General features: G+C 38.2%; 1 protein-coding gene across 1 annotated transcript in view; it reads left to right on the top strand.

Annotated features, from left to right (window-relative positions):
• ugt8 (UDP glycosyltransferase 8) overlaps positions 1–15732 on the top strand; it is a 40388-nt gene extending 24656 nt beyond the window's left edge. The window contains exons 4-6 of the mRNA XM_057843637.1: positions 4290–4366; positions 4792–5011; positions 10587–15732. Coding sequence (XP_057699620.1) covers positions 4290–4366; positions 4792–5011; positions 10587–10962 — 673 coding nt within the window. The 3' untranslated portion in view covers positions 10963–15732. The remainder of the gene's footprint in view (positions 1–4289; positions 4367–4791; positions 5012–10586) is intronic.
• The last annotated feature ends 543 nt before the right edge of the window (positions 15733–16275 follow it).

The raw sequence follows: 16275 nt of genomic DNA on the forward strand, positions 1-16275 counted from the left end.
CAAATGATTCGGGCTAGTTACGGTATGTGTGATTTTCCGCTTCGAAGACTTTGAAACATCACTCGGTTCCGGTTAGCATGTCGGCTAGCTGTCATGCCTCTTGGTTTGTTTACATTCTACGAAGCCGGGGAAGGGGAATGACATAAGCCCGATTTACTGTAGGTATCATAAAATATCGTTCGGGAGGTGCGACACTAAAGGTGACGTCGACAGTTTTGACCATTATGGAGTAATTTTGCCATGTTGTCCTGAATAAGTGCATTTTTATTATTTCATATTCCATTTAGCACAAGACTGTTATTTGTCATGACCATGCCATTTATTTAGCAATTGGGGAAAATACTTGGATAAAAAGTAAAGATACACGATAATATCGGCTGCCGATAATTATCGGCCGATAATGGCATTTATGACGTCACACAGATAATACAGATAATAAAAAAATCAACCGATAATGCAATCCGATAATTATATACTTGATTTAGCCTCCAAATGTGCGCAACCAAGCAGTTTTCTCCACTTCTTCACTGCCGCCTGCTCAACCCCTCCCCTCTCTGAAGCCCCTGTGGGAGGAGGGGTTTAGGAGTACGGCGTCATAGAGGAGGCGGTGTTACACATCAGTGTTGAGGCGCTCTCACTAGCGTGCGTTGCTTTTCCCGTGTGTGAAATGAGATAAACGACGCTCTCGCCATCTACAAAACAGTTCCTCAAGGCCTAAAGAAAGCGTCCTCATTGAACACCACTAGCACTAACCCAGCAGCCATTTAAAACTGCATCACAATGATTTTTGGAACGAATATGCTGCTGCTAGCACGAATGCTAAAGCTATTGTTAACAAATAAACTATAAAGGAAGCTACGGGGCTTGTGACGATACAGAGACGCTGCAGTCCTCCCGGAGTCGGGGTGTTTGGGAATGCAGCCCAAAGCGAGTGGTAAACTCCCATCTATGGCTAAACACCTCACGAGATCGATAGTTGACAAGTAGCTGTCTTCCAACGGAGCCCGCCGGTCCGGCAGGCCGCCGCCTCGCCCTAGGCGGGTAGAGCATGAGAGCAGAGCCATGCACCAAATGCGCCGCAGCGAGCCGGCCGGGGTGGGCGGATATACGGTACGAACTTTGCTGCCGCCGCCACTCCGGTTCAAGACAGAGGCCTGGCGCGGGTGCTAATTTGGCAGCTGGGCGGACTGAAGGGCACAGGCGGGAGGAAATTCCCGAAATGACCCGATAGCCAAACCCCTGGATGAAAAAATAATGCAGTTTATATGACCACGATTCTTCGTGAAAGACATGTCGATCGCATCAGTTTTACCACGGACATTTACACAGGTGATGTCAACAAACCATGTTTATCATGACGGCACAGTGGTTAGTTGATAATTGTAACATGCACCAAACGACACAAAGAAGTCATCCAGTCGGTAATGCACTCAGTACGCTTTAAATTTATGACGTCTTAATCAGATCATTCTTCTTAAATCTAGTCAAATAATTTTCCCCATCTTGTTTGAGTGTTGAAGACTAGTTGAATGCGCCAGATTATTCCACTTACTTGAACTAAATATTGCAATTTGTTCTTATTAAGCCCAAACATCTAAAAAAATAAGGTCATTTTTCACCTAAATCAAGAAAAAATTGCTTTCAAATAATGTTTTGAACCATGCATATTCTTGAATAAAGAACATTTCTGACAAGTTTTTTTTTTTAGGATTATGTATAATAATTTATTGCTTAAAATAAGGCTGTTAATCTTATTTTCAGCTGGCCATTTTTCTTCAAGAAATCTGAGTGAAATATACTTGAAGTGCTGGCAGTTAATTTAACTTATTTCCAATAGATTTACACTGAAAACAAGGGACTTTAACTAGTCTTAAGGAGCTGTGTTTTTGCTGTGTAGTAATGTTATACTTTAGGAATGGCATACTTTTAAAGCCATTTTTGTGCAACTTATGTATTTACTCTGTAAGTAATTGTTGCCAAAAGTTTACCATTACACAATGTCAGACAATCTGTCTTTATTTAGATGTTGGAATTTACTACTACTACTACTTGTTCACATTTGATGTTGAAAAAAAAAGAGCAATATTATTTTTGCACAGCAATATTTTCTCTTGTGTATACTTTAAAATTTTACATAAATCTTTAATAAAATTATCGGCTTGACATTATCGGTTATCGGTTGGAACGAGGAGGAAATTATCGGTTATCGGTATCGGCTGAAAAATGCATTATCGTGCATCACTAATAAAAAGAATATCCTGTAAAAATATTGAAGTAGAGAGACAGAAATAATGACATTTTGCAGCTCTCTTCCCCGCGTTTTCCTCGTTGTGAATAATTCCCCCTCGAGGGGCTGACTGGTCCTTCTCAAGCCATTTATTTAGCTATTGGGGAAAAATACCCCTAAAAAAATATATATACTGGACTGTCTCAGAAAATTAGAATACACAATATTCTAATTTTTTGAGACAGTCCTGTGTATATATACAGGACTGTCTCAGGAAATTAGAATACACAATATTCTAATTTCCTGAGACAGTCAGGAAATTAGAATATTGTGTATTCTAATTTCCTGAGGAAATTAGAATATTGTGTATTCTAATTTCCTGAGACAGTCCTGTATATATACACAGGACTGTCTCAAAAAATTAGAATATTGTGTATTCTAATTTCCTGAGACAGTCCAGTATACACAGTGGGGAGAACAAGTATTTGATATTGACTGTGTATCAAATACTTGTTCTCTCCACTGTATATATATATATATATATATATATATATATATGTATATTTATATACAATATCAATACAAGTATTTGATATTGGCTGTGTATCAAATACTTGTTCTCCCCACTGTGTATATATATATATTTTTTTTAGGGGAAGGTGAATGGACAGCTCCCACAGCCAACACTACCGTGTGACATGATGTGACTCTGCTTTTTATTTGATCAAGTTTACTGTAGTTCTGTAGTCCTTCCCATGTCTAATAAGAAGAAATTCGTCGAGAACGTTTCACTAGCGCAGCCAATGGGTTTTCTCATTGTCAGTGTATCAAATACTTGTTCTCCCCACTGTATATATATATATATAATAAATGCCTTTAGTATTTATTATTTTATTTCTATTGGTTTGCATTACTGTGTCGTGTCAAATTTAGAAATAATTACGAAATGACATGTATAAAACGGGGTCAAAGATTGGCAACTAAAATAAATTTAATAATTAATTTAATAACCTCAAACTCTGCCTTTACCTTTTTTAATATTGCCCCTTTTTCTCATGTATCAGATGGTTTGTGTTTGGATCATGAATGTTTTTTTAAACAATAATATATACATGTCAATTTGGGTTCTGAATCTGAGCTCATCTGCAGGTAACACATGACAATGAAATTCAACTTTTCTGCATTCAACATTTTGAGTCAAATGTTGTTTTTTAGTTCTGATAGATAAGTGCCATGATCCGGATGTGATTTTCCAAACTGAGAGAATTGAAAAGAGAAAAGGGGAGCTGAGGACATGGGGTGGGAAGTCTAATGAATCGTGTCATTGATAATTGGCCTGCATGAATGTAGGCCTTGATTGGCAGCACAGTGACTTAGTGTTTTGTTGCAGAAAGTAACAGAAAATATATGGAGGAACGGAAGTGTATGAATTGCTTGTTAGAATGTGACCTTAAATCCATACAAGACATAAGATATAACAGAGTTTAATATGGTCTAAGCTTTTGCATTTAGAAAGTTTGGCCAATTTACAGTTTCATACATCCATTTTAACAGTATTTGTAGTATAATATAGTTCACACAGACATTGCATGGCACATCTTTAACATATGTTGTGAGCAACAGGAATATAACATAGAAGTGTGATTTTAAACAAATTATTTACATTAAATTATGTGAACAAAGGTGTTATTTCTGCAACCCTCTTTTTATATGACTGAGGGCTGTCTGTGTCTAACCTAAATAATATTGTGTTGGTTTGAGGGAGATGAAAACTAATTAAAAAAAAAAAATTAAAGAAAATGATAAAAATTTAAAAAATATAGCAGATATTTTTCATTTTTGGAGTGCATGTCTCTCAGCGAGTTTTGTAACAGATTTGTTACAGAAGTTGCTCAGTTGTTGATTGACTAATGTATGTTCTTTTAGGCAGAAACGGACACTTTGGACAGAGTATTTTTTGGGACAAAATCCCAATCAGTTTAGTCGTTCACACTCTTATTTTCTTATTCACAAACATTATGTAAATTATCTTTGTTAAATATTACTCACTTTTTTTTTTAAGATTCTCTGGTGTTCGACCCAGTAACATAGGAAACAACACCAAGCTTGTTGATTGGATGCCTCAAAATGACCTGTTAGGTGAGTTCACAAGCTTTTTAAAGTATTCCATTGTATTCCTCTCCTATTTACAGTATTATGTCAATGTCTTGTGAAGTAGGAATGTACAGTGTTTTAGGACTGTCTGTTAAACTTTGTTTGATAGTTCTGTTTAGTTATAGCCGTTAACATTTCAGTTAAGACTTGTAAAATCACAGCCTGTTTGCAAAGAGAAGCAAACATTTTTGCAATAAAGTAACGAAACCAGACCGCGTGCCTTTCAGGCCAATGTGTCCAATATCGGGTTATTGCTTCCTTGAACCACACCTTGTTTTCTGCTGTCACCATAGAACAGTATTCTTCCATGCCATGCCTCTTGGAATCACTTGTGTCAAACTGACTAAAGCTTTAATTGCACATATTGGGTATAAACATTAACTCAAAAACCTTTGTCTCTTATTGTTCAGGTCACCCCAACATAAGGGCATTCTTGAGTCACGGTGGGCTGAACAGCATCTTTGAGGCCATGTACCACGGCGTGCCAGTAGTAGGTGTGCCCCTATTTGGCGACCACTACGACACTATGACCCGTGTGACTGCCAAAGGTATGGGCATTATGTTGCACTGGAAAAGCATGAGCGAAAACGACCTATACAATGCCCTGGTCACTGTCATAAATGACACAAGGTGAGATCCTAATTGTATTTCTTTCTATTATCAAGGTCCAAAACTACATGAATGCCCCCCCCCCCCATGAGAAATTTGCACGGATGATTTCAGTCTCACAAAGTATTAACTAAAGATACACGATAATATCGGTTACCGATAATTATCGGCCGATAATGGCAATTATGACGTCACACAGATAATCCAGATATAAAAATATTCAACCGATAATGCAATCCGATAATTATATACTTGATTTAGCCTCCAAAGTGCGCAACCAGCTCAGCACCGCCACCTCCTCAACCCCTCCACTCTCTGAAGCGCCTGAGGGAGGAGGTGTTGAGGAGGCGGAGTTAAACAACAGAGGCAGTTGGAGTGGAGATCATTGCTCATTTTTCCGTTTGTGAAAAAAAAAACGGCACTCTCGCCATCTGCAAAACATGCACTGCATAACTTCCACGAGGCGGAAAAAGGCGTCCTCATTCAACATAAACCCGATCAGCCATTTAAACCTGCATCACAAAGATTTTTGGAACGAACACGAGGCTGCTGCTAGCGCAAATGCTATTGCTAATGTAAACACACATAAACGAAGCTAAACTACGGGGCTTGTGTTGACGGACAGACGCTGCGGGGAGCAGAACCAGGCCCCGAATATGCCGCGGCGAGTTGGCCGGGGCGGGCGGATATCCGGTACGAATGTAGCCGCCGCTGTCACTCCGGTTTAATTCATTGAGCAGCACAGCCAGACAGAGGCCTGGCGCGGGTGCTAATTTGGCGGCCAGACGGACTGAAGGGCACAGGCGGGAGGAGATTCCGGACAAGAGACTTTTTTTTGCCAAAATGACCCGAGAGCCAAAGCCCTGGATTAAAAAATAATGCAGTTTATACGACCACCATTCTTCTTGAAAAATATGCCGATCACAGTTTCACCACGGACATTTGGACAAGTGATGTCAAGTAAGCACACTTACCAAGACGGCTCAGTGGTTTGATGATCATTTAAACATGCACAAAACCACACTCACAAGAAGTCAGTAATGCATTCAAAATGTAAAGCAACGAGCGGCCACGTGACTTTGTAACGCTGCCTTTATTATCGGGTTAACAAAACTCAGGCACAATACAACGGGAACGCGAGCTCCAACTACAGCCTAATAGTACTGCCATGTATCAGCTTAGCTGCCGTAAAGCAAGTGTCGTGAATGCCGCAAATGTAAACAAAGCGCTGCCATTACCCAGTACGCTTTAAATTTATGACATCTTAATAGGATCGTTCTTTTTATATCTAGTCAAATAATTTTCCCCATCTTGTTTTGAGTGTTAAGGACTAGTTAACAGATGAATGCGCCAGAGTATTACACTTACTTGAGGTACGTAAATATTGCCATTTGTTCTTATTAACCCCATACAGCTTACAAAAAAAAAAAAGTCATTTTTCACCTAAATCAAGAAAAAGTTGCTTTCAAATAATGTTTTGAACCATACCTATTCTTGAATAAAGAACATTTCTGACGAACACGTTTTTTATTAGGATTAAGTATAAATATTACTTAAAATAAACCTGGTAAGATTATTTTCAGCTAGCTATTTTTCTTCAAGAAATCTTGAGTGAAATACACTTGAAGCGCTGGCAGATAATTTCATTTATTTCCAATAGACTGACTAGTTTTAAGGAGGTGTGTTTTTACGGTGAAGTAATGTTATATATGTTAGGAATGGCTTACTTTTGAAGGCATTTTTGTGCAACCTTGGTATTTACTCTGTAAGTAACTGTTGCCAAAAGTTTACCATTACACAATGTCAGACAATCTGTCATTATTTAGATGGTGGAATTTACTACTTGTTCACATTTGATGTTGAAAAAAAGGAGCAGTAAATTATATTTTTGCACAGTAATATTTTCTCTTGTGTTTACTTTAAAAAATGTTCAATAGAATTATTGGCTTGACATTATTGGTTATCGGTTGGAACGAGGTGGAAATTATCGGTTATCGTTATTGGTTGAAAAATGTATTATCGTGCATCACTAGTATTAACACTCTTTCAACTAGAGGTGAGAATCTTTGGGTACCTAACGATTCGATTAGGATTACGATTCAGAAGGCTCCGATTCGATTATAAATCGATTATTGATGTCACCCAAACCCCCCCTTTTAATGTTTTGTACATTAGTTCCAAAATAGTTTAAAAATCCTATTAAGCTAAACTAAACTGATATTTAAGTATCAAGTTAACAGTTAAAAACATGAAATAAAATACTCAAGTCCCCATTCTGTATCAGCAGCGGTGAATCAGTAACAGGCACACTTTTGCTCAATAGACGATGTTTACTGATTAGAAAATGCAGAATAAATGAGATTTATTGATCACAATCCCACAAAAGCAAGCAAACAGATATCAAAAAGAAGCAAACAAATGGTAACGTGATGCTAGATTTGAGTTTGTCAATCTCAGAATCCCTGCGTTACGTTACAGCACAACTAGTTGTCCCTTAGAAATGAAAATCGCTTACCGTGACAAACGAGTGGGAAGCCAACAACACTCCAGTAAAGCGGCAAAGGGACAAAGGCCAGGCGATCCGTACGTGACCCGCTGGTAGACCTCTCTGGTCGCCCGGAAATGTTCGGTTTTTGTAGGGACGCACCCCTCGGAGGCGGAGAGGCCAACTTCCGCCCCCGAGCGGCGCGGCCCCGTCCAATCACAAACATTTAAGCTACTTTTGGTTCAGCCCCCTTGAAAAAGGGCTTTTCACATGGGACAAATGAGCTGTGCTGCAACAGATGCCAACAAATGGTAAATATCATGGGTGCAAAACAAGTTATCTCTATGGGACCCAGGCGTGTAACTATGGGACCCAGGCGTGTAGTAAAACAATACTATGGTGCAAAACAAGTTATCTCGTGAGATTCTCAAGCGCGTCTCCTAACTATGGGAACAAGGTGAAAAACAATAGAAGTTGTTACAATCTATGTCACAGAAGCAATCATACATCACAAAAGCATAATGTAATATTTTCCCACATCAGTGGCCGCATGTTTGTAGCAACTAGCAACTGGGCGTTGTTTGAACCAGCTGTCGGCCGCAGTCAGGTATTTTTGTTTTTTTATCTAGCGGCATGAGTTGAACATGATATTTGCGCTCGGTCTGTTCCTCATTTCGTCCTGAAGACTGCGCGGACTGTGTTTTAGTTCTGCTTTACCTGGTATAATTCAATAATCGGAATTTGGATGTTTGTGAATCGTTCTCGAATCTTCCACGGCCAAATCGCGAATAATCTAAGAATCGGAAATTTCGCACGCCTCTACTTTCAACCCACATTGGTCATGGAAATGTACACTAGCTACAGTAAATCATAGTTGTGGGCCAGAGAATTGAATCTATGCAGAGTACAATTGAATCTCAAGACTTTTAACATATCCTAGAAAGAAATGTGCTGCCTAAGCTTGTTCTCAGTGACAGATCTTAGCTCTTGCAGGTGGATAAGGACCCTTAATAAAGCTTAACAATCACAAATAATGGATTAAGGGACCATTTAGGCTATTATGAAGCGTTTCTATGAGCACTGATCTACAGTAAGATCTATTGAACATTCTGTTGAAGGAGCTAATATACATTAATTAATTCATCTTTTGTACCATTTAATCTCGCAAGGGTGCTGGAGCCTATCTGAGCTAAATATGGGAAGAAGGCTATATACCGCATATATATACTGCAACCCTTTTCATTTTGTCCTTCAAACACTGTTAACAGGACATAAACATTTGAAAAAACAATGCAGTGGTACATCTACATACAAAGTTAATTCGTTCCAGGACCTTGTTTGTAAGTCGAAATGGTCGTATGTTGAGCAGGATTTTCCCATAAGAATACATTATAATTCGTTCCACAGCCCGAAAACCTACACTAAATCCTTAATAGATACTGCTGGTTCCATTACAAATGGCAATTACACATAGCAAAACAAATAAATCATAAATACAAATTTGAATAATATAATAATAATAATTCCTGTAATATTGTAATTAGGGCTGCAGCTATTGAATATTTTAGTAATCAACTGAAAATTCTATCGATTAATCGAGTGATCGGATAAAACAAATTTTTTTTAGCGAAAGAGCAATTATAAATGTACATGAGAAAACAAGACATTTCATCTAATATTGAACCATTTTCAGTCAATTCACTGCTTTCACTCCAAAAAATTTTTTAGATCTTATATATATCTCTTAAGTTTTTATTTTACATCCTCATCAGTCGACAGCGCTATGTTTTCACAGATTGAATAAAGCCTGTATGTAAGACACGTTAGCACGCATCGACAGTGGTCATAATTGATAGAAACCTTGCCCTCCGCAGGGCTTACGTTACTTGAGCGAGTGACAGTAACGTTAATCTTATTCATTAGCGCTGAAAAGTCTACTGCTTTAAGATAGCAGCTGTTTACTAATGTCGCCGAGTCTGTCATTTCACATCTAGATCTACATACATGTGATATCCATGAGACGCATCAGACGCTACCTGCTACCACTGTAGCATCATGCGGGCTAGTTTTTAGCAACGTCCGCGTAGTTTGTAGCGGCTGTAGTACGGTATGTTTTTTTGTTGCTTCTTCCTCTACGCACGTGACATCAGCGTGTTGTCCCGCATTAATAGTCCGGGCAAAACGTGATGCTTAGAGCTGGCAAAATTAAACTTCCTTAAATTTAAATAAATTTCCTCAAGGTGAATAAAATTACTCGAGTTACTCGAGTTGCTTGAGTATTCGTTTCAGCTCCAAACTTAATGAATTGGGTTCTAATGTGGCTGATGTGTTTTGCGTGCTGAACGCACTGCATGGCTAATGTGACAGTGAGGTCCAGGTAGAGATTTTATTTTCTCTTTAATGTCCTGTTGCTGTTGCCGTCAACTGCAGCGGACAGTAGGGATTTTGTGTTGCACAAGTTCTGAAATAAATGATTAAAAACCTGACGAAGCTGGTGATTTCTTTGGCGGTGTTACCACAATAATAATTGTCACCTTAACTTATAAAGACTGGCGAGCGGAGGACCGTCAGGATCGTAGATATTCTACAGCTGTATTGTCGAGCCAGTTCACAGACGCGCACACCACGCTCATATTTTTCTATCATTTCTATCTTCATTTAAATGGTAAGCGAACCTTTTTCCTTTTGTCACCACCTGCACTAACCTTTTTGGAACCCATGTATATTTCTCGCACACGAAAATCCGTTGTGTGTCCGTCTGGCGGGAAAACAAACGGTGGCGCTATCATAAATTGTCGTATTTCAAGCATGCCGTCGGAGGTAGAAACAAATGGTGAGTCAAATTTAACGTTGGATGTTGAAAAGATCGTGTGTCGAAGTGATTGTATGTCGAGGTACCACTGTCATCAGTCATGATATAGACTGTAATTGTTGTGGTTATGGCCTATTTGTTTAAATTTAGAAACTTTTACCCCCAAGAATAGGAAAAAAATGCTTGCAATCAATTTGCTTTACTGTTTATCAGAGCTATTTTGTGTGTTTAAAAGAACTATTTTGTGTCTTTGGCATCACGTTCATTTACAGTACCTAAAAAAGGTTAAATATCCGCAGATACCGACGGAGGGCAACACTCCTCTCTACCATCCACAAAGACCAGCCAGATCACCCAGTGACAAGAGCAGTCTACTGGATCAACTACACTCTTCGTCACAATGGCACAGACCATTTGCGCTCTGCTGTTTACGACATATCCTTCTACCAGTATTTTTTGCTGGATGTGATTTTCTTCGTGGGAGCGGCCTTGGTTATCGCTGGCTTTGTCTTGCGATATTTGGGACGGTTGCTAAGGGCAAAATGTGGTGAGAAAAGCCGAGTAGACTGCGTTTCCAGGGAAGAGGACAACATGGTCAATGGACACTGCCACTGCATGTCCAACGGTAAACACAAAGGCAATGGCTCTTTGAAGAATGAGAAGAAGGTAAATTAATGTTCTCAAATGGCCAATAGGGATGAGGAGGCAGTTGCTCGATGATGCAGCCCTTATTATTTTTTATTATTATTATTATTTTGGTTTTATAAAGGCTTTGAAAAAAAGCCGTTGTTAGGTCTGCATGAAGAGACAACTGCCACTCGGAGCAAGGCCAAAGAAGAATGAGTATGGCGCATGTGTTTCTGTGCTGATCCGTCTTAGTATGTCCACTGAAGAATATTTACAGTCAAATGACAGCAACTGCCGCTGCACATCACCAAATTGGAGCACTGATGATGGAACGCTTCTCCCCGGCACATCTTCCTGATCTTTTAACAGTGGAATGACCAAAATAAAGTGACATTACTAACTCCGACATGAACTTTCTAGATTTTTTAGTTAATCAATGCGAAGCTTACCTAGTGTCTGTGACAGCCTAGAAGGAACATTTATTTATTACTGTAAAAAGGAGTTATAATAACGGATGTTTTTCCTCATATTTAAAATTTATTTAATGGACTTTTTTGTGGTTGTAATAGCATGATGGTGGATATACTCGCTCCAATATCCACAATGTTCTGGTGAGCTTTACTGACGTAACTATTTTATCAACAAAACCCTTGTCTTAAATATAGTCTGTGTGGTATTTTCTTTTTCTCATCCTGTTTGTCAGGTTAAATAGACCTTCATCCCATGATGCAAGTTGATTTCTGTTAGGATTTACTGTATATTTACTTCTGCTTCCTTTATTTACCAAAAGGATAAAATGAAAAATAAAAATGTTGTGAATAAGGTGGGGCAAATAAGTATTTAGTCAACCACTAATTATGCAAGTTCTCCCACTTGAAAATATTAGAGAGGCCTGTAATTGTCAACATGGGTAAACCTCAACCATGAGAGACAGAATGTGGAGGAACAACCCCAGAAAATTACATTGTTTGATTTTTAAAGAATTTATTTGCAAATCATGGTGGAAAATAAGTATTTGGTCAATACCAAAAGTTCATCTCAGTGCTTTGTTATGTACCTTTTGTTGGCAATAACGGAGGCCAAACGTTTTCTGTAACTCTTCACAAGCTTTTCACACACTGTTGCTGGTATTTTGGCTCATTCCTCCATGCAGATCTTCTCTAGAGCAGTGATATTTTGGGGCTGTCGTTGGGCAACACAGACTTTCAACTCCTTCCACAGATTTTCTATGGGGTTGAGATTTGGAGAGTGGCTTACGAAGCTGTGTGTTTGGGATCATTGTCATGCTGAAAGACCCAGCCACGACTAATCTTCAATGCCCTTGCTGATGGAAGGAGATTTTCACTCAAAATCTCTCGATACATGGCCCCATTCATTCTTTCCTTTACACAGATCAGTTGTCCTGGTCCCTTTGCAGAAAAACAGCCCCAAAGCATGTTATTCCACCCCCACACTTCACAGTGGGTATGGTGTTCTTCGGATGCAATTCAGTATTCCTTTGTCCTCCAAACACGAGAACCTGTGTTTCTACCTATTTGGGTTTCATCTGACGATAACACATTCTCCCAGTCCTCTTCTGGATCATCCAAATGCTCTCTAGCGAACTGCAGACAGACCTGGACGTGTACTTTCTTTAGCAGGGGGACACGTCTGGCAGTGCAGGATTTGAGTCCCTGGCGGCGCATTGTGTTACTGATAGTAGTTTGTTTGTAACTTTGTTACTGTGGTCCCAGCTCTCTGTAGGTCATTCACTAGGTCTCCCCCTGTGGTTCTGGGATTTTTGCTCACCGTTCTTGTTATCATTTTGACGTCACGAGGTGAGATCTTGCATAGAGCCCCAGATCGAGGGAGATTATCAGTGGTCTTGTATGTCTTCCATTTTCTAATAATTGCTCCCACAGTTGATTTCTTTACACCAAGCATTTTGCCTATTGCTGATTCAGTCTTCCCAGCCTGGTGCAGGTCTACAATTTTGTCTCTGGTGGCCTTCGACAGCTCTTTGATCTTGGCCATAGTGGAGTTTGGAGTGTGACTGACAGAGGTTGTGGACAGGTGTCTTTTATACCGATAATGAGTTAAAACAGGTGCCATTAATACAGGTAACGAGTGGAGCCTCGTTAGACCTCGTTAGAAGAAGTTAGACCTCTTTGCCAGAAATTTTGCTTGTGTGTAGGTGACCTAATACTTATTTTTCACTCTAATTTGGAAATAAATTCTTTAAAAATCAAACAATGTGATTTTCAGGTTTTTTTTTTTCCACATTCTGTTTCTTATGGTTGAGGTTTACCCATGTTGACAATTACAGGCCTCTAATCTTTTCAAATAGGAGAACTTGCACAATTGGTGGTTGACTAAATACTCATTTGCCCCACTGTATTTTCGCATGAATAGCCTACACTGTGTTTTCCTCAGTCTGCATAGTGCTAAATCTCTAAAGAACTCTAAATCTATAAAGAAGAAAACCTATTTTGTATTAATGTATTTAAATTAGGTTGAATCATGAGTTGGATTACTCATTTATGAGAGTGCGCTTCTCACCAGAAGACAAACTGGTTCGGTTTGAACATGACAAAAAATTCCTAGCACAGATTTGACATATTTAAAGTCACTCAAAGTAAGTTAATCTTTTTCATTATTAGTCCTATTTGGCTGGTGGATACAGACGCAAATGTACACACTGAGAGTTATTTAGTGACGTCACAGTGAAAAGGGTTGATTTAAGCATTTTGAAGTTTCAATCTAAGCAGGCTTAATGTATCATTACAAATTTACACTACAACTAACAACAGTAATACTGTAATACAACTCTATAGTGCCTTTCAAAGGATCTAAGGACATATTTTTCATATCATTCCTCTATACCTGCATGGTTAATATTAATGATGCACGCTTGAGAATTGGTTTGTAATTGTGCCAGTGTGGAAATAGTGTTCATAATTAGCAAGGCAGATGAATGTTAAGCCTAGTAAAATCTTTTTGTTCCCAAATAACTTTTTGGCTTTCTGCCATTTGTCATAGTGATGGTCAGTAAAGTAGCCTATTTTTAATCATGTTTATTAATAGCTGTTGTGTGGTAATCTGTGATGTTTAATATTTATCAGGTAATTAAATATATGGAAATACTGGGCAGAGAAAATTCCATTTACTTTTTATAAAACCATTGTATGATCATTGGACTTTTGTCTAACTCTTTTGGCTGGTTCTCTGTTACTAACATAAATAATAGTCAACATGACATCTTAGCAACATGTAGAAAACATGGTGAGAGTATCTTCACAGTGTGTCGTTGGACATTTCATAAGCAGTAGGTTGTTGGTATGTTAAAAAGAAATACCGTAATTTTCAGACTATAACCCGCTACTTTTTTCCTTCATTTTGAGTCCTGTGTTTTATAGTGCAGTGCATCTTAATTGTTGATTTATTTGGGTTAATAGGTAACACTATTTGACAGCTGCATCATAAGACTGTGATAAGACCGTCATAATTATGACCTGTCACTATCATGGGCTTTACTGAATGCTTGTGACAAATGTCATTGTCATCCAGCAAATTATGTCACTAAATTTATGTCCAGTTTAGATCTTTTACATTCATTCAAAAGTGAGATAACTCGCCGGATACCACTAAATGACGTCTGTTATAAGCATTCATTTATGCACATGACAGTGTCATGTCATAATTATTATTGTCTAATAAGTCTTATGTAGCCACTGTCAAAGTGTTACCAAATACCATAACTAGCAATTAATGAAACAACTGGAACAGCAACTGAAGAAATAATTATCACAGAACATGCATTTTGATTGTTATTTACATCTGTAGCGCTGCAATGCATGCTTGGAGGCATGGTGAACAACAACAGTGTTGACAGCAGGTAGCAGCAGAGGTTGACTGTCTCCCCTAAGGGAGCAGTGATGGCCAAATAAGGTGTCTTAAAACAATGAATTAATGGTGGTTCATTTGGTGAGGACAGCTGTGGCTTATCCATGAGCAAATGCCGTTTTTGTGTCGAATTTGGTGGGTGGCGGCTTAAATTACTGTACATTTTATCCGACCAGGTTTTAATTTCATTCATCCTTTTCGCTGTGCTTCCAAATAGTTGCAGAACACATGTCCATGAACAATGAGATTGACAGTTTGTGCACATACGTACTGCAGGTTCTTTAGCTTTTTTTTTTTTTTTTTTTTTCACGCTAGTGTGTTTGAGGACCTAATTTCATAGCATTAATTTAATAATAATTGGTATCCCAAGTAAACTTAAAAAATGTTCTGAGAAGTGCCTGCAATACATTACAATGCATTAGGAAAGTTTTTTTTAACCGTTCAACAACCTATTGTGTCAGCAAAAGCTTTGTCATCCTTTCTCCTGTGAGCTGCAGTGACATCAACCAAAGCCTGCTGAAAACATACTTGAATTATCTTTTTCATCATCAGTAATACACTCAGCTGTCAGGTTTGTAGGCTAACAGGTGCTCCACAAGCTATGAACAGGGTCTGGGGGGTTGAAAGCAAATTTAGGAAGGTGCATTATTTTGGCTTATTTCAGTATTAAATTTGCAATAGACCTCCAAGCTCTTGTTTTGATTCCTATATTTCTGTTTGCTAACTTTGTTACTTTTTTTGTTTTTGTTTTTTGGGTCTGTTTTGTTTAATGAACGTGTGAATTTCACAGTGTTTTCTCTGCAGCCTTTTGTATATTTACCCAACATTTCATCCTGTTGTTTGTATCTTAAATTATTTTACCTCAATTTCAACATGTTCCCTTACTGTGTTGTAAATACAGCAATGCAAAACAATACTAATGTTGAATAAAACTCTTTGCAGAAATCATGGCAACGCCTGGCAATCCCTTCACTTATAAGATTTTAAAAAGTTGAATAAATGAAGATTCCGACGTACCTCTACTTATGAAAGTAATGGGTTCTGGGAGTGATTTTGTGAGTTGAAAATACTGTAGGTAGAGACACGTTTTCCATAAAAATGCTATAATCCGTTCCAAACACCCTAAAATTCAGACATAAATCTTTTATAATGCTTTTATAATGCATGAAAATGCTTCAAAACAAATACATGTAACAAGTAGATTACAATGATCCCTCGTTTTTAAAAATTTCTTTGTGTGTTCAAAGTATTCAGATTTAGACTTGGAAAGGTATACATATAAGACATGTTTGATTTAAAAAATTAAAACAAACATTTTATATATATATATATATATTAGGGCTGTCAAAACGCGTTAACGCTCGGTAATTAATTTTTTAAATTAATCACGTTAAAATATTTGACGCAATTAACGCACATGTCCCTCTCAGACAGTATACTGCCTTTTGGTAAGTTTTACAGCAAGGCGTTTTGTGCTGT

The sequence above is a fragment of the Corythoichthys intestinalis genome, chromosome 8 (genome assembly GCF_030265065.1).
Source record: "Corythoichthys intestinalis isolate RoL2023-P3 chromosome 8, ASM3026506v1, whole genome shotgun sequence".
In the NCBI taxonomy this organism is placed as follows: Eukaryota; Metazoa; Chordata; class Actinopteri; order Syngnathiformes; family Syngnathidae; genus Corythoichthys; species Corythoichthys intestinalis.